We start from the raw sequence: 27,589 nt of genomic DNA, 5'->3' as shown, positions 1-27,589 counted from the left end.
AAATATATTATATGCATATATATATCATGCATAATTTACAAATTGTGTAGTTTCACAATGTCAACACAAGGTGGCAGTACTAGATTTTAGGCAAGGGAAACATTAACGTGCCCAAAGCGGAACGAAACAGCGCTACTTGTGCGCACTGCGCATCCGCAGCTCTCTCTGTGATTTAATTCAGTTAAACCCAGTTGAAACAGCGCTGACTTAATTAACAACATCAGGAGAAACATTGAGCCGACCCAGTTAGAATACTTTTCAATTAACAATTCAACAACATTTATCATGGATTTACTGTGGTAACACTAATTGTAACCATGTAACCATCTTTAATTTTTAATGTAGACAAGTAATAAATGAGTAATAAAGGCCAAATTACAGACTACTGTTTTTCATAAACTTGCAGTTTTGTGCATTTGTATTTAAATTTAATGTGTTTATAGACTAAATAGACACATTTAATATATTTATACCATAAAGCCATTCTAGATAACATTTCCTCAAGTGTAGAGTTGAGAGGGAAAGAGAATGAGAGATCTAAAAAAAAAAAAACTAGAAATTTAGTTTGCAAAATGATTAATAAGAAACAGTTGATCGGAACAAAAGGGTTTTGTGTAATGTAGAACATCCACAGCATATTTTCCTCCTGCTGCATTTGTCTAAACAGTCAAAGCGGTTTATTCATTTTGAATAAATCTCATACAGGCAGTTCCAATGTCTTCTGTGATTGTGTGTGACATTAAAAGTTAGAAAAGATAGCTTTTATATATTTACAAAATCAAAAAGCCTGTTGTAAAGACGCAGCCTTGTGATCTTGCCAGATTATATAAACAATAACACCAGCAATAATAATATGTGAATGTTAAAATTACTGAATATTAATGACTTCATTCAGTACTGTATGTAATTATATATGTTATGTGTTTTATACACAAAGGCATTCAAAAATGTAAAAGTACATTTTAAAATGTATAATTCTCTTATGCTCACCACATTTATTAGACAAAAATACAGTAATAGTAATATTATGGAATATTATTATAATTTAAAATGACTCTTTTCTAATTTAATATATTTTAAAATGTAATTATTCCTGTGATGCAAAGCTGAATTTTCAGCATCATTAGACTACTCCAGTCTTCAGTGTCACTAATCCTTCAGAAATAATATTGTAAAATGATGATTTCTTCTTCTTATTATTATTACTAATGTTGAAAACATCAGTGCTGCTTAATGTTTTTGTGGAAATCATAATTCCTTAAGTTTTAAGAAAACACAATAGTTTTCGTCTGAAATAAAAACCAGACACACGCCCCTCCCATTAGAGCGAACCTCTTTTGATTGACATGAACCCTGACCAATCAAAGCAATGGAATGTTTGAGGGGCGGGATTTCCTTCAGCGCTGGATGATCTGACTGCTTGCAGCTTTAGGTGACACGTAACGAAAGGTGCGATTAGGCCTCTCTAAACTTAAGATAATTAGTAAAAAAGACTGCTTTTCATTATGTAAACATCTTCACAGAGCTTGGACTAACCACGAGGACCAAATACAACCGGATTCGTTACTTTTTTTAAACTATTGAATGTCTTTGGAAAACTTGGCAAAACGTGAGACATTTCAGAGATATATTTCGTTTGAGCAGCAGTCCAGAAATATAATGTTTCACGAGGAGTCTCGGAGGGGACAGAGTTTTTTCTATACTAAAGAGTGAAGAGAAAACAATTCCCAGGAACGTTTCTGTGGAATCCAGGAGAGGAGGGAACATGGGCAACGGCGTGTGCTCCAGGAAACAGAAGAAGATTTTCCAATCTCTCTTACTGGTCACGGTGGTGTTCGGGATGATCTATGGTGGGATGGTGTCTTATGAGATGCACAAGCAGCTGAAGAGGACAGAAGAGATGGCCCTGAAATATCAGCAGCACCAGGAGTCTCTCTCCGCACAGCTTCAAGGTAAAAACACACGTCGTCGTGATGACGTCACAGCGCAAGAAACATTCTCCTAAACTTTGGCAAGCAACGAGATCTAAAAAATATGGAGTTTACTGTAAGTGCTCATCCAGGTGATCCTTTGTTTGTGGTGTTGTTGCTTAACGTTGGAGGTTAAAGATCTAGAGTGGTAATCCAATGTTTTAGGTTTAAAGCACATAAAAGAATGTCACATACAATCCACCAAATGCATTGAATACACTGACTGACGTTTCTGCAAGCGTCAAGGCCTTTTCACTAGAATAGAATAGAATAGAATAGAATAGAATAGAATAGAATAGAATGGGGTAATGTTGTCTAGTGGTTAAGAAAGATCTGGGCTGGTAACCAAAAAAAAAAAAAGTTTCTGAAAAGTTTCAAATGACATAAAATAATGTCTCACACAAGTTGTTTAATTGGTGACAAATGTTTCAGAAGGTTTCACACATTTATCATGAGAATAGAATAGAGTAGAATAGAATAGAATGGGGTAGCATTGTCTTATGGACCTAAGTCACCATGACATCAAAATGGAGTTAAAAGAATATTGCAGTATTTATCTGTGCACATCTTTTTTTTTTCTAAATCATTAGTTTCTTCTCTGATAAATTGTCTATTTACTTACATGTTACTTACATGAGATCACAGCAATAGCAAACCGCAATGATCCAATCAATTCAACATGGACAAAATCAAGTCTCGCCCAACAATTTTACTTGTTCAAGAAGGCAATTCACTTGAATATATGTCACAATGGGGGGAATGATTGCAACTTCTGTTTCATGCTGAGTTTAAACCAAAGGATTGTCAGATCAAAATGACTCCATAGAGTAATACACAAATGTTATCATCTACATGACACTTGACTGACACATATTTAATGAAATGCTGTGGTTTGCAAACTTTTTCATGGAAATCTAACAGGGTTTTGCTGCAAATTCAACTTTGCTGCAATTCACACAGAGCTTGAAACTGATCAGGAAAAAATGTTTTTGGATGTTCAGGTATTGAAATCCTAGAAATGTTTGATTGGTTCTGTGTGTAGCTACTGCAGTGATTTCCTGCAGCTGCCGTTGAAGTTGCTCATTTTTATGCAGAACATTTTGTTGGCAACCACATTGTTTCAACCTGTGCCTAAAATCACAGTCTCTCATTGTCCCAGTCTTACAGAGATTGGCTTCGCAGTTTGTCTGCAAAGAGGGCAAGAAGAAATGGTCCTTGTTTTTAGATGAAATACAAAGGAAGCAGATCTATGGTAATCAATGGGTGGCATTGACAGAATAAACTATAATTTTGTTACTTTGCAATACTGAGTTAAATGCCACATTTACTGTTCAGTTATTTTCAAATGTTTGGTGTTTGTAGGGGGTTTTGTATGTGAAAAGATTTTTTTTTTCTTCCGGTAGTCTTCAGTTCATATTTTTGTCTTAACTACAACAAATATTATTAGAAATATCTTTATAATCATATTTATATTTGTCAAAAAGAAAAAAAAAAAAAAAAAGTATTATTAATGACTGTAATAAACTATTATGCATAATTTAGCAATGTTAATTATATAACAAATATAAATAATATACTAAAAAATTAAATAAATATATTTTTGTATGTTCAACTATAAAAAAATGTTTTAAGTATAAAATAAAAAAAATATAATTATTAATCATATTTTCTCTTTTGAAGACACAATCTGAAAAATATAAATATAAAAAAAACTTTATTATAAATGACTGATAAATTATAATTAATTATATAACAATCATAGAATTAATCAAGAAATATATATATATATATATATATATATATATATACACACAAATATAAACATTTTTCCAAAAAAATGATTAATCATATTTGTTTTTGTCAGGATCTGAACTATAAAAAAAACTAAAGTATATAAAAATACAAAACAAATATTATTCATGGGTGTTATAAATTATAATGAATTATATAATAACTATAAAATTAACAATAATAAAAAAAAAATCTCAAGTTTCGACTGTAACCATGGTTCCCTGGGAAGGGGAGCAAGACACTGCATCTGGATCAATGTTATGGGGAATGCCATCAGGGTTTTTTGTTATTACATTTTTTTAATATTTTTTGTTTAATTATTATAATTTCATAGTTTTTATAGTTATTATAGTTATTTTTATAACTTTAGATTTATAAAGTTCAGTTTTTTAATTTAGTTCAGATCTTGACAACAACAAATGATTAACATTTTTTTGGGGAAAAAAATGTATATTTGTAAAAAATTATTTATGTATTTATTTAACTTCCTGCAGTAAATGATTTAGATTTTTTAATGGTTAATTTTATAATTTTTACATAGTTAATTCTAATTTATTATAATTTGATTTTTATTTATTTATTATATTTATATATGTCTCATATTTGTCTTGACAATGAAAAATATCATTACTAATTAAGAAACATCTTTTTATATCTGGAAATATTTTTATTTTTTAAATTTATACAAATATTTATGTATTTAAAAGGTTTCATTTAGTTTATTATTAATAATTATTATATAATTATCCTAAATTATGCAAGTCATTAATAATACTTATTTATATTCATATAAATTATATAAGTTTTTAATGTGCTTTGGGAGCCTCAAGCCAACGTATCTTTTATTTCCTGAGCATATGCGCTGCTCATTGCAAAACAATTTTACTTTTAATTGTTATTGTAACCACTCAGAGGTCTTGTGATTACTGCCTCCTATGAGTCCTAATCATTGCACAGCCTCTTTAATCAGCATAATAACTACTTGATTTGTCATGTAATGATGATTGTAATGGGAGGATACAGGACAAGAGGCAAGGGGTCGGAGGACGCATACCATGACTTCACTGTAATAATGCTGTTCAAGGAACAGCCTACGCTGCTGGACAAACACAAATATGGGGAGGAAAGCTTCTGTCAGGCTTCATTTCCTGTGGTATTTCAGATTTTGGAGGAGGACTGGCGAAGCTCATGTTACGTGTAAAAAGAGCAGACGGGTCAACCTTTCATTCTGATGCCATTAGAGAGAAATTAAGAGGGTCGGATGTGGCACTCGACGGGTCAGTGGTTCACACAGCGGGGAAAGTATTCATAGCTCAGCTTACTTTACTTTCTGACTGTGGTACTGTAAAAGAATCCGGTTGTGTGTGGAGATTATGTTGGTGAGGGGTATCTAGATTTTTATTTTTTTATTTTTAATATTTTTAGCACTAGTGCTTTATTTGCATGTTAACAGTCAGGATGCTATACTTTATTTGTTAGAACAGTAAACCCATGTCAGAAATGTACATCTTTAAATGATATATTTTAAAACACAGCCTCTATAGCCATATGCATTCAGACAGATGTTTTGCGTTCATACTGCATTAGTCTGTTTACTGTGTTTAGTAAAATTACTTTTCGATGTTGGACTGTGCAAAACTATATATTTTCACGTATAATTGAGCTATATAACTCACCAATTTAGTGTCATGCCCACATAGGACACATTATTGTATTTGAAAACACACATGGTGCATAATACACAGGTTTCAAGACACACCGTCTCAAAAACACAACTCTCATTGAACCAGATGGTGAAAACAATGGAATGAGATATGACATTAATCATGACAGACAAACACGTTTGGTTGCATTTTTGCTGAGACCAGAAGTTACAAAATAACTCAGACTGTAGTTAAAAGGTAACCGAGAAATTTATCTAACCTTTCAAATAATGCACAAAACTGTCATAAACCTTTGGATTATACGTTTAAATTTTAATGTTACACACACACACACACACACACACACACACACACACACACACACACACACACACACACACACACACACACACACACACACACACACACACACACACACACACACACACACACACACACACACACAGCTAAGAAATTTGACACTAATTATCTTAAAAAGTGTTGTTAAATGTAGTGAATGAATGTTACTTATGCAGTGCATTGATGGCTGTAAATTCTCTCTAAACTCATCCCCTGTACAGAAGCATTGTTAAAATATTAAAACAAAAATTAGTATCATACTTGACAAAATTTGTGTCAATTTTTTAGCCAAATTTTGCCATAACAACTGAATGCATTGGTTGGAAATGTTAAGGTCATCAGCAGTCACTTCAATTTCTGATGTTTCTAATAAAGCATATTGTTAATTTATTTTCTTTAAAGAAAAGCATAGGTTGTTTTGAAATAATTTTTGATTATAATGTTTGTGAATAAATACAACGATTTTATATGCATGTCAAACCTGCAGTAATTAAATATTAATTAAAATAAATGTAAAATACAATGTGTTTAATCTTACTTTATTAAACACTTTTTTTGCTGCTGCTGCTTTGGGGATTTTTGACAATGGGGATTTTTTGAGCGGGTCAAATGCAGATAGAACCTTCTAATTGTAAAAATCACTTTTCGCTTGGAATTATAAAGTTCTATCTTGTAAAACATTAACTGAAGCAATAATTTTCAAGAAACACAAATAGTTTACTTATAATTTGTTTTAAAACATAAAATTAGTGTTGTAACAATGTGTTGAAATGCATGAGACAGTTACATTTTATAGAATGAAAATGTTTTTCTTGTTCAAGTTAAGCATAAAAGGCAGTGCTAAATATTTTGTCCAGTGCATTTAGGTAGGAATATGGTGGCTAATTTAACACGTTATTGCAGGAACCATTTAAGTTTAAGTTGTCTTTTATTAGACAGAAAGCAGCTACTGTAATACATCTGACCAGGACCAATAACATGCAAAGGTTTATTGTTGCAAATAAGACCCATCAATTAGATTGTTGAGTATTGACCTTTAAGGCTTAATATTGTGAAATTTAAGACATTTTAAGACTAAAATGCAAGAAAACAGACAATGCTTCAGCAAAGGTGTTTAACAGTTTAATAGACATTGAAAAATGTTTCACTGACTATATATAAAAATATTTCACATTTAAAATTATTTCAACTATGCAACAACTCAGTTTTTACCAACTATGTAAAATTTAACATCTCATCTCACTTAATGAAGTATACACTTTAATCCAGTGTGCCATAGCGTGGAGCTTTATAGCTACATACAGCTTAATACAAGTACACAGGATGGATCAAGGTTACCTAACCTTAACCCATAACCTAATATATACATAACATTCCCTCATATGACAATGCTGTGACTGGAATAAACTAAATAAACTACAAAACCCAAACCTATCCTCTTAATAGCACTGCTAGCTAGCGTGGTGTCTAACTTAAAAAACTCATCAGCAATAGATACAGCAAAACACAAAAATTCGCTGGAATTTGGGCTGCTGTCATTGACAAGATCATAAATAAAATAGTCAATCATGAGTTTTCTAAAAAACATCACGTTGCGTGGAATTGTCACTGATTTATCATTTTCTGCACTCTTTTCCACTGTCACGGAGCAGTCCGGCGACATGACAAAGGCTCACAGATAAAACCAAGTTAGCATTTGACTTTGTAGATAGAACCTTTTTGTTTTCTAAAAAAAGTCCCAAAATGTACACAACTTAAAAAAAAGAAATGTCACATAATGTAAATAAGTTGTCACAGAATAAGAATATGTGAATAACTCAATTTTGGCAAAAATGTCAGATAGAATCTTATAATTCCAAGGGGACATTTTGGCAATGTTTGTGTGCTGCTGCGCCTCTGTGTGTGTAATAAGCAGAGTATACTCGTGTTGTGCACCCTCTTATAGACACGTTACTAACGAGCTCTTTAAATAACAAAGACCAGGTTCAGTTGGTCAGTGGCGCAGTCTATTTCAGTTGCCTCAAAATAGCAACATGCCAACAATGCACAAGAAACACACCTCATATTCAGACCAGCACGCCCATGGGCGCTCAAATGGCGTGAGTGCATTTGCTGTTAAACAATGTGCCGCAGGATGTGAAAATGATAACTGCATTGGGTTGAAACTAGCAAAAAAGTGTGAAAGTGTGGGTGTAAGTGTGAAAGGACCTTTACATCTGACAAAATAGAACTTTTGTTTGTTTTTTTGTTTGGTTTTTTTGTTTGTTATTAAAAAGTAACGCAAAAGTAATCTAAATTGCTTTCTATAAAAATTAGCCAATGAATGCAATTAGTTATTATGGAGTTGTAACGCATTACTTTCTCAACACCAATACAAAAGACAAATATATTTATTTTGTTCTCTCTCTCTCTTCCTCTCAGTTGTGTACGAGCATCGCTCCAGGTTGGAGAAGTCTCTTCAGAAGGAGCGGCTGGAGCATAAAAAAGCCAAAGAAGGCAAGATTGTTTATAATGTATGACAACATCAATGACAAATTGATGAAGAGGAAATGATGAAGTGTAATGACATCCTGTAGCTTTCATGATGGATAAACTGGTGCAGCCCAAAACAGCTATGTTATGCCAAGTGTCATGTTAATAAGATCCTAAGAGTTTTTGGACTTTTAAGCCACATTTAAAAAGCATAAATGTCTCTCCAAAATAATGACATGCTATAGTTAATAAATTAGCTTCGTAACTATTGCATTTCTCTCTGCTGTAATACTTGTTTTTGCCTTTTCCTCACAGATTTTCTTTTGTATAAAATAGAGTCTCAGCAGTCTCTCAACAAAGAAAAGGTATGTTGTTTTGAGAGCTACGGCATGGAGAATGATTTTTTTAAGTAAAAACTTTTGTTGTAAAACTAAATGAAAAGCAGGGGAAGCTACATTTTTTTGAGAGCCAACACCTACTTGCCCTGCAGTCAAATACTCATCTGGTTGTTTATATGCAAATGGCTTATATATTTCTTAAATATCACGGCCTGAGGCTTTCTGGCATGGCATTTAGAGGTATGGTGATGCCATGCTTACAAAATGACCAGGTTTGTTTGTATTTGTTCGTTTACAGCAAGATGCCAGTGTCAGATTTAATTCTCTGCATTCCCAGCATCAGATTTTGAAGGTCAGTGGGAAAAATGCATGCTTGTGATGTAATGTAAAATATGCAGTATGTCTTTTCTTCCCACGGCAAACACAGATAACAAACTGTTGTGTGTGTGTGCGTTTACCATCAGAACCAGCATGACGACCTAAAAAAGCAATATTATGAACTACAAGAGCGACATCAGCTACAAGGAGATGAACACAACAAGGCATTAGATGAACATAAACAGAGAATTGACCAGCTTCATCAGACCAAAGAGTCTGAGATTTCTAAGCTCAAAGGTATCATGTTCTCGCCATCTTTCTCTTAGCAACCACAGCCTGGCAACCACCAACTAAAAGACTCTAGCATCATGGTGGAATTACAAGCTATGGTCATTTCAGTTGCCTCTCTTTTTCTCTTTCTTCCCCAGAGAATGTATATAACCTACGTGAGGAGAACAAGCAGTTGAGAAAAGCTCATCAGGATGTCTATGTGCAACTTCAGGATACCAGGGTAATGCTGAAAAGCACTAGGTCTTTTTTTTTTATTTTTATTTTTTTAAAGTACGTAATTCTATAGTAACTCTGTTACTATATATTTAAGTATGTTTATTTAATATATAATATATGTAATACATTTTATATTTATGGTTCTTAAAAATGGACTTCTTTTATACTATATATATTTTTACTAGTGGGTGCAGGACACTATAGTTCATTTATGTAAGTGAGCATAGCAAAATAAAGTAAACTGTGACATATTATACTCAAAAATTCTTCATACAGAGAACTACCAATAGAATTTATAAGAAAAATTGGGACCAAAAATTATTCAGACTCCTTGACCTGACCATATTTTGCTCAAGTGTTATCTGTCATAATTAAGATTAATTTTTTTCTGACACAGTTTAGCTCTGAGATGTTGTCATATTTTATTACCATTTTTTTTTTACTTTAGTGAATAAACTGTATTAATGAATGACAGTTGAAATACATTTTGATGTGACCGTGTGTGTGTGTGTGTATATATATATATATATATATATATATATATATATATATATATATATATATATATATATATATATATATATTAGGGCTGTCAATCGATTAAAAAAATTAATCTAATTAATTACATACTCTGTGATTAATTAATCTAAATTAATCACATACATAATTTTTGCTGTGAAAGTATTAAATATTTAAATTCAAATGAATCGATGAATAATCAGCATTAGTGACATTAAATTCAAAAACTCTTTTATTATTATTTTCACTGTTCAAATAATGGCTATAACAATCAACATTATGACCTAATATGCTAAGGAAATAAATTCAAAAGTGCTTCAGGAAGAAGATTTGATGATGTGTGCCGTAACACCAGAGGTTGCGTTAGACTTTAACGAGGTTCGTAAAAAAATTCTAGTAATTTTCTATCTTTTAATTATAATAACACATTCAATTGCTTTTATTTTTGTTCACACTTTAATTGGTAATTCAATTGGTAATTGAAATTTCTCTGTACTGTACTATAGGCTATTTGTTGGTAGCCATTAAAGAAAATGTGGTTTCATATTTATGTTTAAATAGTCCTATGTTATGTTTTAAATTCATCTATTTGATTATGAAAAGTGAATATATTGGGAGACATGGAGTGGGTCAGACATGATTTTGAACCACTTCATGAAGTTTTGTTTGGTAGAAAGTTTTGTAAATATTGTATCTTAATTTTAATCAATGTTTCACCAACCAATTACCTGGATGTAATAAATAAGAAGCAAATATAGCAGAAAATATAATCATGACATGGAGGCGCGGGCACGATCACTGGCGCGTGAACTGTCTTACATGAATGAACCAAAACTCGGCGTATATGCTGTTTGCCTCAGAGACATGAGAAATATTTCTATAGAAAGCATGAAATATCTACTTTAACGACGTGCTAGGTCATACCTCCGGATTAACGTTAACTCCTGGATGCTTTGCATTGATGTGGTAGCCTACTTTAGAGTGGACGAACTCTGGTGATATGCAAATTCCTTGCTGCAGACGACTTTATTTTTATCAACACTTCCATCAGGCCGTTTTTTTATAAGTAAATGTTCCAGTCAGTGATCCAGGCAGCGCCAGTGTGTTCTCGTCTCCCTCCTTCATTTTACAGTCGAATTGTGGCTAGAACTGCTCCAGGTTCAAAGGTCAATACGAAATGGATTAATCTGCATTGTTTTGACAGCCCTAACATGTATATATATATATATATACACATATACATATATTCTTGTATTTTTATTTTTGTAAAATGTTTTTTGAACTTTTTCATGAAATTCACCCAGTCAGAATTCATATTCAGCCTTATTTCCATTGCACATCAGGTGTTTGTATTTATGATGATAATTCAGCGTTATCACACTGTCCATACTAATATTCAGTGTGGTTGTCCTGAATGCTTGTATTTGAGATTTGCCTGTGATGGTTCCTCTTGTAGCAACAGCACAAGAACCTAAAATCCTCCCACGACCAGCTTGTGTTGACCCTGGAGGACCACAAGAGTGCGCTAGCTGCTGCCCAGGTGTGTGTGTGTGTATGCGCGCTTTAAGCAGGTGCAAGAGTGTGTGTGCCATGCAGAGGATATTCTTTGGGAAAGGCAAGTGCAGTTTCACACAGCACAAAAAATGGTGTTATATTTATTTCTACACCCATATTAGCAGAGTACAATAGTTACAATGTCTTTGTAAGCAACGCAACGCTGTGTATCAGATTTGTAGCTGCAAGTAGTATTTCAGGAATTACTCTATTTTTGCTGCATATAGAGAATTATTTTGCAGAACTTAGCAGAAAACATGGTGAACATGAGCTGTAAACCTACTTATCTTTTGCAATATTTTGCTATAGTAATTTAATAATTATGGTTGCCACTACACATATACTAATTCAGTGGGTTTGATAAAAGAAAATTAGCAACTAAGCTTCTTTTATTTTTTGTACAGACATGCACAAAACAATTTTGTTATATAATAATTTTAACACAAAATAATTTTTGGTATATTTTATTATATTTGTAAGTAATGTTGTTTTCTTCCCCATGGAACTGCTTACATTAATGTAATTAATATGACGTATATTAGTAAAAACAGTAAATCTAAGACTGTGGACGAACTGAGAGAAATGTCAGTTATAAATACTTCTATATATAAAAAATATGTCATTCAATACTAAAAAGCATTGATTAATGGTTAATAACATTTATAGTTTAGTGTAATTAAATTAGATTATTACATGGAATTTCATAGAGTATTGTCATTAGCTTAACAACATAATATCAAACGCTTACTGTAACTTGCAGCAATTAAGTTGCTTTTCCTGTGCAATTTAGGAGTGTTATTTATGTGGCTTCATCCCAAATCAGTCACTTATGATGGTAACCATGACGGTTAGGATGCTGCCTATGTAGGAAGCGAGGCAGCTCACTAGGTTAATATTTTTATTTTAATTTCTGCATAGCACTTCATATCAGTTTTCAGTAGAAATGCTCTCAGTGTGAAAGCAGCACATGATCCTGCTGATTCAGTTAGACGGCAGTGCTGCTTATGCAAGCTGTTTCAGACTGGACTAAGCCTGCATTTCAAGTGTGGTCGCATTCCACAAGGCCATTATGATCTCTTGCACACACACTCTCTCGTTTCTCAGAACTTCTTGCCCTTGTTTAGTATGCTAAAATGTGCATGAGTCTGATAAGCCATACATGCTGTACTTCCTGTTTACTCGCTCTTTCTCTACGGCTTTGTAAAACCAGATGTACAGATGCTTGTTAATTAGAACTGTCACTATCTGCTTTCTCAGGATGATAGAGAAAGGATGCTGGGAGGCAGTGGGTTTAGTGTGTGTGTGTGTGTGTTTGCACTTGTTCTCCTTTCAAACCAACACATCCAGAGTGATATTTTCGTTCCATATGCTGCCAACACTTGGCACTCAAACAGAAAAGAAAACAGGTACCCTAGTGAAGAAGGACTGGATCTTGGATATGAAGGATCTTGGGTATGAATTGAGAATCATAAAACGATAGTATGGTTTAAAAGAATAGTCTTTTAAAGTCATACATTAGTATTGTGTGAGGAACAGCCCCAAATTTGAAGTCTTTGTTTACTTTGCTTTGAACCTCTTGTATCTTATTTGTTGTACAAGTTGATGTGCAACGTTTAGTATCAATAACATCAAAAAACTTTTTAAAGACCTACATTTAAATGAAATCAATACCAGTTTTGAAACCAGAATTTATTGAATATAAATATTAAATAAATACATTTAAAACCATAGTTCTCTAGTATTTTTTTAATTAAATACATTCTGCTTTACGTTCAAAATAAAATGCTTTTTAACAAAATATTTTTATTTTTAAAAAGTAATTATATATTTAAGTATTAAATATATATTAAATATCAAATAAATAAATACAATAAAACCATGTTGTTGTTTTTCTATTTTTCAATTACATTATTTTTGCTTTAAGATCTAAATAATATAATTAAAGGATAAGTTCACTTTCAAATACAATTTTTCTGATAATTTACTCACCCCCATGTCATCTAAGATGTCCTTGTCCTTCTTTCTACAGTTGAAAAGAAAATAAGTTTTTGATGAAAACATTCCAGGATTTTTCTCCTTATAGTGGACTTCAATGGACTCCAAACGGAGTCAGTGCAGCTTCAAAGGGCTTTAAACGATACCAGACGAGGAATAAAGGTCTTATCTAGCGAAACGATATGTCATTTTCCAAAAAAATTTACATTTATATGCTTTATATAAACAAATGATCGCCTTCCAAGTGGTTCTGCCAAAACCGCGTTTCCGTATTCTTCAAAAGCTTACACTGTATGTCCTACGCCTTCCCTATTTGACTTACGGAAAAAATGTAACTGGCGCCGCGTTCGTTCCATAAGTAGAATAGGGAAGGCGTAGGACATACAGCGTAAGCTTTTTGAAGAATACGAAAGTGCGGTTTTGGCGGAACCGACCGATCGTTTCGCTAGATAAGACCCTTATTCCTCGTCTGGTATCATTTAGAGCTCTTTGAAGCTGCACTGAAACTGTAATTTTGACCATCAACCGTTCGGAGGCCATTGAAGTCCACTATAAGGAGAATAATCCTGGAATGTTTTCATCAAAAACCTTAATTTCTTTTCGACTGAAGAAAGAAGGAAATGGACATCTTGGATGACATTGGGGTGAGTAAATTATCAAGAAAATTTTATTTGAAAGTGAACTAATGCTCTAAATTACATTACATTAGTAAATAAAATGAAAACCATGCAGTTTTGTAGTATTTTGTCGGTAACACTTTACAATGAGGTTCATTAGTTAACATGAACTAATAATGAACTGCACTTAAACATTTATTAATCTTTGTTAATGTTAATTTCAACATTTACTAATACATTATTAAAATCAAGAGTTGTATTTGTTAACATTAGTTACAGCCCTTTGAACTAACATGAACAATGAACTGCTTTTTTTATTAACTAACATTAACAAAGATTTATAAATACAGTAATATATTGCTCATGGTTAGTTAATGTTAGTTAATACATTACAATAAATTCTTGTTAACATTAGTTAAAGTGTTATCATTTTGTCAATTAAATAAATGTTGCTTTGGGTTCTCAATTCATTATTCAAGTAATTCTACAATTATTGCTATTGGTTTTTTTTATAGACAGTTTTTTTCTGATCTTGATGTATCCCTCATGATGGGAGGAAATGCTAGGCTCTTGATTTTGGCTTGCTGTATTTGTTGTCTGTTTCAGCTAACTACCAAACCATCTCTCATGTTACCTTTCACCAGTGTATTTGAAGCCTTCACTCTGATATGTGGTGTTGTACTGATGTAGTGGGTCTCCATGGGTTCCAGGTTCAGGTGGATGAATATAAACAGCTGAAGGAAACGCTCAGTAAGATGCCCAGTCTGAGACATGCTGCAGGGCAGCTCCCGCAACATGAGGCTGCTAAGCCCATCCAGAACGGGAACGCAGAGGAACACAATCAACCCCATGATGCTCAGCCAGAGGTATTGAAGCTGTTTACCTATCATGCAGTCAAAACTGAGTGACACCCACTCATGTCACTGGTTTAAATGTTCAAGAATGAGATCTGTCTCATGTGGATCTCCATCAGAAGGAGAAACATGACGAGGTCGAGAAGCCTCAATCGCACCACAGGGAGGAGGTTGGAGAAATGGGAGGAGCCGAGGAGAGGAGGAGAGAGCTGGCAGAGGAGGAGATGGAGCAGGCAGGGCAGCCTCAGAAACTAGAGGAGGAGTTTGATGGGCCGCATAATGAAGTGGAGGAGGAGGAGGAGCCACAGGCCAACCAACCAGATGAAAACGCACTAGAAAGGGAGCAACGTGACGCTCAGGAGGTCAAAACTTTTACGACATGATTCTGAATGCAAACATTAGATAAATTACTAGTATACTAGTATGGCTATGTTACGTTCATCTTCGTAACACAAATTAAGATATTGAAAACATATTTGAAACAGTTCATGTGAGTTCAGTGGTTCTATCTTAATATTATAAAGCGACAACAAAAATGTTGTGTGCCAGAAAAACAAAATAAAGACTTTTCAACAATATCTATATTAGCTGATTTCAAAACACTGCTTCGGAGCTTTACGAATCGAATCGTTTGATAGAAGATCTGAATCACTAATTCAAAACAAAAGATTCATTAAGCTCAGAAGCTTCATGAAGCAGTGTTTTGAAATCGGCCTATATAGATATTGTTGAAAAGTCGTTATTTAGTTTTTTTGGTGCACAAAAAGTATTGTTGTCGCTTTATAATATTAAGATAGAACCACTGAACTCACATAAATATGTTTTTAGTACCTTTATGGACCTTGAGAGTTTCAATGGCTTTGCTCTCAATAGAGGCCTCACTGAGCCATCAGATTTCATCAACAATATCTTAATTTCTGTTCCGAAGATGAACAAAGGACTTACGGGTGTAGAACGACATGAGGGTGAATAATAAATGACATTATTTTAATTTTTTGGGTGAACTAAGCCTTTAATGCATCCTTGCTAAATAGATGTATTAATTTCTTTAAAAACATACACACACACTGACCCCAAACTTTTGAACGGTAGTGTAGCCTAGTAAGCTGCCTACCTAGACAACATTTTTAGCCTTCATAACATGCTGTTCCAAAGGGCAGGCAGCCAAATTATGCCGTCTTATAAGACAATTGGTCAGAAGGATAAAAAATGTAGTTTTAAATGCTTTTTTATAAAGTATTAATCGAAAACAGTTCCATCCAATTAAAAACACACTATGGCTATGTTCAGACTGCGAGCAAAAATCAATTTTTTTTTTTCAAATCTGATGCAAACCACATTTGGAGGTGGTTTGGAAATGCGATTCCAGTCAGATTTTTACAGATGTGTCTCAGTCTGGACGCTTTGGCTTCAAATTATCTTTTGCGTGACACAATAATAACGTCAAAATCGGTGATGGAAATGCCTGAAGTATACGGTATTCAGACTGGTTTAAAAGATTTCGGCTGTGACTACAACATGGAACATCACTATATATCCCAGTTTTTCTTGTGCAATAAAGTAATTCCCTGTAATCTGAACAGTCTGTTTCACCCAATATTTGTATGTGCTGCAGTATGTGTTTTCATTCTGTGTGTTTTCATTATTATTATTAATATTGAGTTGTTAGCTTAGTCAGTCCACCTTCCTGCATTGTCTTCCAACATTTAACTCATTTCACTCACTCTTCTGTTCTGCCCCCAGGTGGCACCAGCTGAGGCGCATGTGGAGCACGCACAAGTAGAACGGGTGAAGTCTGCGTATGAACAGCAGCAGGAGCAGCAGCGTCTGGCTGCGCAGCTGGCGGAGGAGCGCAGACAGTTGCACCTGCGTCAGGAAGCCCTGCAGAAACAGCAGCTGCAGCAGCAGAAGGAGAGAGAGCAGAGATTACGTCTGCAGAGAGAGAGAGAGGAACAGCAGAACAGAGAAGCCGATCTCAAAGAGCAACAACTCCAGCAAGAGATGCTCCGGTCAGAGGCCCTCCCTTGAGTTTTGTAGTTATTGATTTATTTTAAGTTTATTTTTATTATGAATGATGTTTTATAAAAACTAAAAGCTATGAGAGGCTGTAGCTTTCTGTGGTTTCCACAGTTAGTCACAAACCAAATGCAATATTAATAAAGCAAAAAAGTAAATAATCAGTGATTATCATTTTTTTTTAACAATACTTTCCACATTAATGAAGAATGGTCATGTGTGCGTGTTTGTTGGCTATTTTACTGTTCTTGTCACAGTTATCTAAGCCAGGAAACTGTAATGGTTTATTTAATCATTTTATTTTCTGTTTTTACCAGGAAAAAAGCACAGTATGAAAACATGGATGCTGATATAGTCCAGGGAGAAGATGACCCACAGATAAATGAGGAGAAAGGTGACAATTTATGTGGTTTGATGTGATAGCAGTGCTACTTTTACTCATGGTGTCTCTTTTTGTCGTTTTAACATCTGGTCCCAGTTGTTCAAAAGTAATCTGATCGGATTTCCGCTATCGGATTGGATCAAATCTTGAAAATGCATTGTTCAAAAGAAAAAAAATGATTGTGGAATCAGATTAGATCACAAAATTCAATCATGGTTTTGATTTGGATAAGATTGGGATACCTTTGATCCCCCAAAAAATTAGGATTATCATGATCCCAGCAGAAGGGTGGATTTCAGGAACAAAAATGTAATAAAACTTTAAAACTGGTCAAAAAACACAACATTAGTATCATGTAATATATACACACATTTATATTTTTATTTTTCTCTTGATTAGTTTAACTGTTAAAGTAATAAAGTACACATTATCCTACCTAATAAGCCTTTCAGTACAGTAAAGTAAAAAAAAAAAAAAGAAAGAAAAGATTTTAGAGCAATAAAATCATCTCCCAAACAGCTGTCAAAATGATACAAAAAAAAAAAAAAAAAAATCAGAGTGTTTTTAATTATTACTATAAATTACATTGGCTCAATCATCAAAGATGAACCAGTCAAAAGTAGTTTCTAACAACTGCATCCCTTATTGCATTCATATTTGTTTGTTTTTGTTGTGGGTCACATGAGGTGCTACAGAAACTCTAAAGAGACATGGTGATGGGAGGAAAAATATGAGATGGGAGGAAAAATGAATTTTAATGCTTTTGTGTTCTCTGCAAAAGTTTTGCGTTTCCCCAAGAAAATTTGCATTCACTCTCAGAAGTTGTGTTCTTTATGAAGTTTGTTGGGGAAATGCAAAACTTTTGCGAGAGAACTAAATATATAAATTATATATTAAAGGTGCCCTAGATTCAAAAATTGAATTTACCTCGGCATAGTTGAATAACAAGAGTTCAGTACATGGAAATGACATACAGTGAGTCTCAAACTCCATTGTTTCCTCCTTCTTATATAAATCTCATTTGTTTAAAAGACCTCAGAAGAACAGGCAAATCTCAACATAACACCGACTGTTACGTAACAGTCGGGGTGTACGCCCCAGTATTTGCATATGCCAGCCTATGCTCCCAACATTATGAAAGGCATTAGACAAGGGCAGAACGTCTGGATCTGTGCACAGCTGAATCATCAGACTAGGTAAGCAAGCAAGAACAACAAGAGCAAAAAATGGCAGATGGAGCAATAATAACTGACATGATTCATGATATCATGATATTTTTAGTGATATTTGTAAATTGTCTTTCTAAATGTTTTGTTAGCATGTTGCTAATGTACTGTTAAATGTGGTTAAAGTTACCATCGTTTCTTACTGTATTCACGGAGACCAGAGCCGTCGCTATTTTCATTTTTAAACACTTGCAGTCTGTATAAGTCATAAACACAACTTCATTCTTTATAAATCTCTCCAACAGTGTAGCATTAGCCGTTAGCCACAGAGCACTATCAAACTCATTCAGAATAAAATGTAAACATCCAAATAAACACTGTACTTACGCGATTAGACATGTTGCATGACGAACACTTTGTAAAGATCCATTTTGAGGGTTATATTAGCTGAGGGTTATATTAGCTTTTTTTTATGTTGTTTAAGGCAAGCATGAGCTCTTGGGGTGTGGAGCACCAGATTTAAAGGGCCACACACCCTCAAACGGCTCATTTCTAATTATTCCCCAAAATAGGCAGTTAAAAAAATGAATTAAAAAAAATCTATGGGGTATTTTGAGCTGAAACTTCACAGACACATTCAGGGGACACCTTAGACTTATATTACATCTTTAAAAAAAAAGTTCTAGGGCACCTTTAAAATATAATTTTTTTTTCCATTTCATATTTTTTGTTTCCATCACCATGTCTCTTTTGTGCCTTAGTAGGGGACTGATAGTTTAAAGGGTTAGTTCACCGTCATTAATTACTCACCCTCATGTCGTTCCACACCCATAAGACCTTTGTTCATCTTCAGAACACAAATTAAGATATTTTTGATGAAATCCGAGAAGTATTCTTCAATATACATCAATATAACCACCACTTTCAAGGTACAGAAATACATTGTTAAAACAGTCGATGTGACTGCAGTGGTTCTACCTTAATTTTACGAAGCGACGAAAATACTTTTTGTGCGCAAAAACAAAACAAAAATAATGACTTTATTCAACAATCTCTTTTCTTCCCTGTCATTATCCTTACATAGTTGACGCAGTAAGCACAACGAAGGCTTCCATGTTTACGTCCGAATGTCAGCTCAGTATTGGGCAAAGCTGATCACGTGAGCAGCACGACGCATGCGTGTGATGATGACACAGGAGCCGGCCAATAATGAGTCGGCGTTCTGAGTACCTGGTAACGCTGGACGTAAACAACGTATGAGAATGACAAAGAAGAGAAAATAATGTTGAATAAAGTCGTTATTTTTGTTTTGTTTTTGTGCACAAAAAGTATTCTCAGCACTGTATAAATGGGATACATTTCACAATGTAGGCTGCTAAATATGTGAAGAACAACAGGTAAAATAGTCAATGTGGGGTCATTTTAAAGTGTTTTATTTGAAGAGAAAGAAAACAACATAAACAAACAAAAATCCCCTTTCCATTTTGTATTTCCTTTAAAGGGTTAGGTCACCCAAAAATGTTCCACACCCATAAGACATTTTGTTCATCTTCAGAACAAAAATTAAGATATTTGTGATGAAATCCGAGAGGTATATGACCTGTCCATAGATTGCAATATAATCACCATTTTCAAGGTCCGGAAAGTTACTAAAGACATTGTTAAAACTGTCGACGTGACTGCAGTGGTTCGACCTTAATTTTGGAGAACTGGTGGATGGATTACCTGATCTTGGATAGCAAAACATGGGATTTCCAAATCTAGATAATTCTGAACCCTATGAAATTTTTTGAACAACTGGGCACTGAGGATTATATTTTTGTATGTCTCTGTCATTTGTAGAGGAGAACGTGCACCATGAGGAGCCGGGGCAAGGTGAAGAGGACCATGCTCACCATGAGGATGAGGTGTGCTCCCTTATGTTATTATAAACACATATAATATTGCTTGATTCATACTTTTAACTTAGAAGCACGTACTTCTAATTAAAAAAAAAAATATATAGGAATACATTAAAAAAATCAAATAATGTACATTTCAAAAAGTACACTATTTTTTTTATATTTCTGCTTAAATTATATTGTTATATATAATGTGTGTGTGTGTGTGTATATATATATATATATATATATATATATATATATATATATATATATATATATATAAAGTGCTTATGCTATTGCACATAGGTGATAGATATAAATATAAAGAGCACAGATGATATTGTCATGAAATGCATGCTCTTGAATATCAAGAATGTGTTGTAGTTGAGCAATGTTTTTTCATTTCAGAGTTCAGTAGGGAAACAGCTTTTGGATAAAAACTGTTCATGTATCTTGTGGTACATGTTTTAATAGACCTGTAGCGTTTTCCAGATGGTAACAGATCAAACAGATGATGGGCAGGGTGATGTAAATCCTTCAGAATGTTGTGTGTTTTCTTCAGGCAGCGTGTGACGAATATGTCTTCCAGGGCAGGTAACTGTTGGTTTGTAATGATGTTCTCTGCAGTCTTTATGACTCGCTGCATAGCCTTTTTGTCAGCTGCAGAGCTGCTTCCATACCACACCAACATGCCATGTGTGAGTACACTCTTAATGGAACAGCGATAGAATGACACCAGAAGCTGCTGTGACAGGTTAATCTTCCTGAGCGTTCTTAAGAAGTACAGTTGCTCATTGTGCCTTCTTGACTAGCGCCATGATGTTTATAGTCCATGAGAGGTCCTCTGAGGTGTATGGTTCAAGAAATTTAAAGCTTGACACTCTTTCCACCTTCTCCCCATTGATGTACAGTGGTGTGTGAACATCCGGTTTCTTTCTGAAGTCAATGATGAGTTCTTTTGTTTCTTGACGTTTAGAGACAGATTATTTTCTGTGCACCACACCATTAACCTCTGTACCTCCTTTCTGTAGGCAGACTCATCGCTTCTGGTGATCAACCCCACCACAGTCGTATCATCTGCGAATTTGATAATGATGTTAGTATTATAAGATGTACAATCATGAGTATTCAAAGAGTAGAGAAACGGGCTCAGCACACAGCCTTGTGGGATTCCTGTGCTGAGTGTCAGAGTTGAGGAGTGATGTGATCCCGCTGTGTTAAGAAGTCCTTAACCCACAGGCAGATGTTGTGTTGTATGCCTAGGTCAGACATCTTGGAAAATAGTCCGCTAGGTATGATGGTATTGAATGCAGAACTGTAGTCCACGAACAGCAGTCGTGCATACGTTCCTTGATGTTCCAGGTGGAACAGTACAATGTGGAGGGTAGTGCAGATGGTATCATCTGTCGACCTGTTGGCCCTGTATGCATACTGGTGAGGGTCCAGAGTAAGTGAAGAGCAGGCTTGATGTAATGCAGGACCAGCCTCTCCAGACATTTCATGATTACAGGTGTCAATGCAATGGGCCTATAATCATTGAGGGATGTTATGGCAGCCTGCTTTGCTACTGGCACTATTGTGGATGTCTTCAGGCATGTTGGAACAGTGCGCTGCAACAGAGAAAGGTTAAAGATATTTGTAAATACCTCACCCAACTCTGTGGCAGTCTCTGAGGACGCGCCCTGGGATGCCATCTGGATCAGCCGCTTTACGTATGTTGGAGAATGTGTATCACCTCAGTAGGTTGGATGATGAGTGCCTGGCTGTTGGTGGCAGGAGCTGGATCGATGGTAGTCTCAGTCCTCTCCACCTCAAAGCGTCCGAAGCAGTGGTTGAGCTGCTCCACTTCTAGAACACTGTTGTTAGTTAGACTGCTGGTGTTATTCTGCCCAGTAATGTGACGAATCCCCTGCCATGCCTGTCGGGGGTCTGAGTTGCTGAAGTGGTTCTCGATTTTCCGCTTATAGGCTGCCTTAGCATCCTTAATACCCTTCTTCAGATTTACCCTGGCTGCACTATACTGCTGCATGTTACCAGACCGGAAAGCAGAATTTCGGGCCTTCAGCAGGAATTTAACGTATTTAGTCATCCACGGCTTGCTACTTGTAATTTAAGCTATTGTGAATGTGTACTGATGATAAATACGTCGATCTTTCAGCGACCTGTAGAAGCGGATGTTGATCCAGAGGACGACCCCAACAATCAGGGTGAGGATGAGTTTGAGGAGGCTGAGCAGCAGCAGCAGCCCCGAGGAGAAGAAGAGGAAGAGCCGGCACCCGTAGGCCACCCTGACATGCACCTGGCCGAAGAGAATCAACACCAGCCACCCGCTGAAGAACAACTGGTGGTAAGCGACCGGTTATTTGCAGCTGGAGTCTCCTAACTGGCAGATGTGACATGTTTTCAGCATGATGTTTAACAGTGTTTTTTAATTAAAAAAACTTTCAGTGATTTAGTTTGGGAATTTGACTGTTGCCGACATCTAGGGGATATTTATTATGCAATTGTGAATGTCTAACTGAGTTTTGGGTATTTTATGCAGATGGCTGGAAACCCAGACCAACAGGAAGATGCTCTGGATGAGCAGTACCAGGAAGATGGCGATGATGAGGTCGAATAGCAAATGCAAACACAGACGCAGTCCTAAAAACAGAACAAGAATAGTTATTTGTTACCTAATCGGGATGGCTTTCTCTCTCCAGGCTCAAGATGAGCTGGTAGAAAATCAGAAGCATGAGGCGGTACAAGAGGAAGAAGGAGACCCATATAATGAGGAGAATGGAGAACAGGTACAAAATATTTATAATTTGTGGCTTGTTGAGAAGATTAGACTTGATCAGACTTGCACTATATATATATATATATATATATATATAAAAGCAAAGTTTAATATTAATTGTAAATTAATATAATAATTAAATGAATGTATTATATTAATTATACATAATTAAAAAGATTTAAAAAAAAAGAAAGAGGCAATTTTGTCTAAAATTCTTTCACTCTAAACTGCTTTAATTTGGAGCAAGAGATACAAGAGGAATGGCTTTATTGCGTCAGATACGTCACTTTGCTTACAGCTGATTGGTCCAGTTTTGGTCTGCGATATCTAACCCAGATAAAATCTGCTCAGGTTTGCCGTGTTTGCGTAAGTTGCCATGGTGATAAACCAGTCTACCTTCTTGAGGCTGAAAAAAACAGAGTTTGCTCAAACTAATCTTAAGCTTACCTGGGTAGTAACTGAAACCGGCTTCATGCAGCAGGCCACTGACTTGTACTACCTGACTGCTGCAGATTCATTTTGCCGTTGATAATGTTGTCGTAGAAAGGCAGAAATCTGAGTCTGAGTACGTGGACAGCTTCGAGTAGAACATCACGGGTTTGGTTCAGGAGGAACTGTAAAACGCTTTTTATATATTTAGACAACTTCCATTATTGATTGCTATCAGGATGTAGAGATTTTCAACCATTATAACAAAAAAAGTTTATGAAAAATATTGCCTACCCTGGCTTTAAAGCTGCAGTCTGTAATTTTTGGCGCTCTAGCATTTAATAAACAGAACTGCATGCAGCTTGCGGAAGAACCCTCACCCTGAAATATAAAGCTTTTGCAACATTATAAATGTCTATACTGTCACTTTTGATCAATTTAATTCATCTTTACAAATTGGCATATGATTTCTGAAGGATCATGTGACACTGAAGAGTAAAGATGCTGAAAATTTAGCTTTGCCAACACAGAAATAAATTGCATTTTAAAATGTATTCAAATAGAAAACAGTTATTTTAAATTGTAAAACTTGTTCACAATATTACTGTTTTTGCTGTATTGTGGATCAAATAAATGAAGCCTTGGTGAGCAGAAGAGATCTTATCGTTCAAAAACTTTTGACCAGTAGTGTATTTGATATTGTTCAAAAGTTTTTCTTTTGAATACTTTTTTTCCAGCAAGGATGCATTAAATTGATGAAAAGTGACAAAGATTTTGACGATGATACAAAATCTTGGTGCACAAAATGCACCATGGTTTCCAGAAAGATATTAAGCAGCTCAACTGTTTTCAGCACTGATAACAATAAGAATGATGAATGTTTAGAATGATTTCTGAAGGATAATGTTCAAAATTCAACTTTGCCAGCAGAGGAATACATTTTAAAATTGAAATAGAAAAGTATTTTAAATTGTAATATTTCACAAAATTCCTATAGTATTTATACTTTTATAAATACTACTACTTTTATAATTTTATCAAATGCAGCCTTGGTGAGCATAAGAGACTTCTTTCAGACACAATTAAACAAATTTTAAACAATACTGTATGCATATTTTAGTATACATTAAATACATTGTAAGCATTATATATTTGTTAATGACTTAAATTAGCAAATAACTGTAGTGTTCATTTACTTTCTTGTCAAAAACGTAGAAGGCAGGACCATGAATCTCTCTAGTTAAGCTGTCTGTTCCAAACCAACAATTTTATGGTCTCTGCCACTGTATCACAGAGAGTTATGTAGTGCTTACGTGTGTGTACGTTTTCACTTATTCTTTTGTACAAACTGCTGCTGTAACTGTAGACTGGTGGCAGTGCCACAGTTGGGTGAGTCAGATCGATTGCAGCGTCCTCCACGGTGTTCAGTTACTTCCATGGGTCCAGCTCCACTTTAAACATCCATCCTCCATTTCCACATCATCTCTTAGATTTAAGGAATGTTCTTCATGCTTCATGCTATTCACATCTGTGCACTTTTAAAGTTACAATTCACTCAAAACTGAAAAGTCTGTCAACATTTACTTACCCTCATGTTAGTCCAAACCCATAGCTGTGTCTGTATAGTAGGTACTACATTTGGTTACATAGTTGAAAAGTACTTTGACCAATATAATAGTATGCTCGATATAGTATAAATGAAATTCGGACATACTACATCCGCCATGTTGTAACAGTTTTGTGACCTACGGCGTCAGTTGTGCCACTACACTGCCATTCGCAAACCTTCTCCCGTGGCCTTGTGGGATAGTAGAGTGTCCAATGGATGCGCTCTTCAGAATCTTGCTGGAAGTAGTAGGTCATCCGAGTGCTTATTTCATGAATACTATGAATTCGGACATACTACTCGGCTAAAATAACGTTTTTTGCCTACTATATAGGCATATTCGGATGCAGGGCATCACTTTATTTCTTCTTTGAAATAAATTTGAGGTGATTAGTAACAAAGAACCAGACTCAATGCCAAGTATAGGTGTGTTAACAAACATCATACTTGATTATTTTTATACAATGCTGTTTTTTGTATCTGTACAGGAAGAGGCTAGAGGTCAGGTTGTGAAGGAGGATAATCAACCCGCCCAACTTCACAATGAAGAGAACTACGAAGAAGAAGAGGAGGAAGAAGAAGGTAATGGGGACAAACCACCCATTCGCAGGGCAGAAATGTGAGGCAATTGAAGGACAGACAATCGCTGCCATGTTTGGATTGGGTTTCCCCACCCCACCCTCTTAAACATTATGCCTGGAGACGGTTCTGTTGGGTCGTTCTGATGAATAGGAAACCGGTTTTTCTTCCGGTCTGTGTAACTCTGAAACCGAGATGCACCAAAACGCCCAAAGACTTACAGACCAAACACCTGCTGTCTGCCTTTACTGTACGTCTGTCTGTTGTTTCTTCTTCTAAGGAGCAGTGAATAAGTTCAGTTTAAATCTCTTGCACTGAAAGATTTGCCATTTTTTAATCAGTTGTGGCTCCACATACAAGATATATTCCATCTTTGAAGTAAACCTTTTAACAGTTATGACTGATTTTGATGGACAGGCAGCAGTCACCAATCAGCCTTAAATCCTCACCTGGCCCTGCCCACATTTGTGTTGGTAATTCATCCATCTTGTTGATGAATAATGCAATGCAGAAATATTGTATCATGGGTGAGTTTGGCAAGGTGCTTGGGTCAACAGACGTCACTACATGAATGTTTACATGTAATTCAAGCAGATAATTGTAGCTGTAGAAAGTTCGTCATTTTTAAATGTTGTACTGTATGTGCTTATTTACCATAGTGGGATTACTGCTGCCTAAACATAAACCAAATTCACTTAGTTAAATACTGATTTTTATTTGCTTTTCACCAAGTGCCTCATCGAGATTATAAGGAAAACTTTCTCAAATGTAGTTCATCTTGCCAGGGGGATTTGGCTCCTGATATCTTTGTCGACTGACTCTGTTATGGTAAACTATTTTTATTGTGTCCCCCCCCCCCCCCCCCTCTCTTTTCTTTTCAAGCCGATCTACCAACTTCTATTCTAGTATAAACTAGTGTTTTGTGTGCTACTGGACCTGGTCGTCTAAGTCTTATTGTCACTGTTATGACAGCAGAGAAATGAATGGCACATTGAAAATGAGAATTAATAAGAGACATAATATTCAGATGTAGAATTTGAATATGCAAAAAGTAAACAAAATGGCTAGATTAGCTTACTCAAAATGATTTGTTCTGAATGTATGCTAAATCACTACAATATTGAAAATTTGTATTTATTTTGTTTTGTATTTACTTTGTTTTTTATATTATATAAAATGGAATAATCTTGTTTTGTCACCTTTTTATTTTCTTGGACACATGATTTTTTAGATTTATTCATTGATGTAATATTGGTGAAACCAGCTTTCCTGTTAAGTGCTCAGCTTTAATACTTTATATTTAAAATAAATATCTGTATGTTAGATTTTTTTCTCAAGTTTTCTGTTCTGAAAGTGATTAACAGAGAAATATTTTTGTGCCGTTTTGTTGATAATGGCATTGTGAGCGGAATAAAAATTGGTGAAGGATTTAACGCTCATCCTCTTTTAATCATGCACAAAGTCTGGCGGGTGTGCTGATGTTTGGAGTAGAGGAAAAATCTCTTTGCTCTGCTTTCATCCTGCAATTCCTGGAAGGCTGATGAGATTCAGCAGAAGTGACACAGAGGTAATGTGTAGATTCGGGCGAGAGCTCTGCAGTCAGTCTTAGAGGAGAGCAAGAGCCTTGGATGAAATGGTAAAACAAAATGTACTGAAATCATCCCAAAAACATTTTCTACCTCTCATTCTTCAAGAAACAGACCACATTTGTCTAGTACATATTGGTATTTCTATCATGACAACTCTGAAGAGTTTAGCATGTTAATGGATATGACAATGTAAAGGCATTTGGTCTTGGCGGAATAGATTTA

The 27,589-nt window shown here is 35.0% G+C and overlaps 1 protein-coding gene across 2 annotated transcripts; it reads left to right on the top strand.

The window, feature by feature from the left end:
* The first annotated feature begins 1,398 nt into the window (after positions 1–1,398).
* On the top strand, positions 1,399–26,637 carry golim4a (golgi integral membrane protein 4a). 2 transcript variants are annotated; one of them, XM_067389162.1, is made up of 16 exons: positions 1,399–1,952; positions 8,186–8,260; positions 8,552–8,601; positions 8,873–8,926; positions 9,039–9,189; positions 9,321–9,403; positions 11,375–11,458; positions 14,795–14,950; positions 15,058–15,300; positions 16,682–16,947; positions 17,272–17,348; positions 20,345–20,409; positions 22,544–22,732; positions 22,928–22,996; positions 23,088–23,174; positions 25,688–26,637. In XM_067389162.1, exons 1-16 carry the CDS (start codon positions 1,766–1,768, stop codon positions 25,820–25,822), a joined length of 1,971 nt encoding a protein of 656 aa, XP_067245263.1. In that variant the 5' UTR covers positions 1,399–1,765; the 3' UTR covers positions 25,823–26,637. The 2 variants fall into 2 exon arrangements, with proteins under 2 accessions (XP_067245263.1, XP_067245264.1); XM_067389163.1 differs by lacking the exon at positions 11,375–11,458.
* Positions 26,638–27,589: the final 952 nt, after the last annotated feature.

This window comes from Chanodichthys erythropterus, chromosome 7 (assembly GCF_024489055.1).
Source record: "Chanodichthys erythropterus isolate Z2021 chromosome 7, ASM2448905v1, whole genome shotgun sequence".
Classification (NCBI taxonomy): Eukaryota; Metazoa; Chordata; class Actinopteri; order Cypriniformes; family Xenocyprididae; genus Chanodichthys; species Chanodichthys erythropterus.
This window is presented reverse-complemented; position numbering and strand designations above follow the sequence as displayed.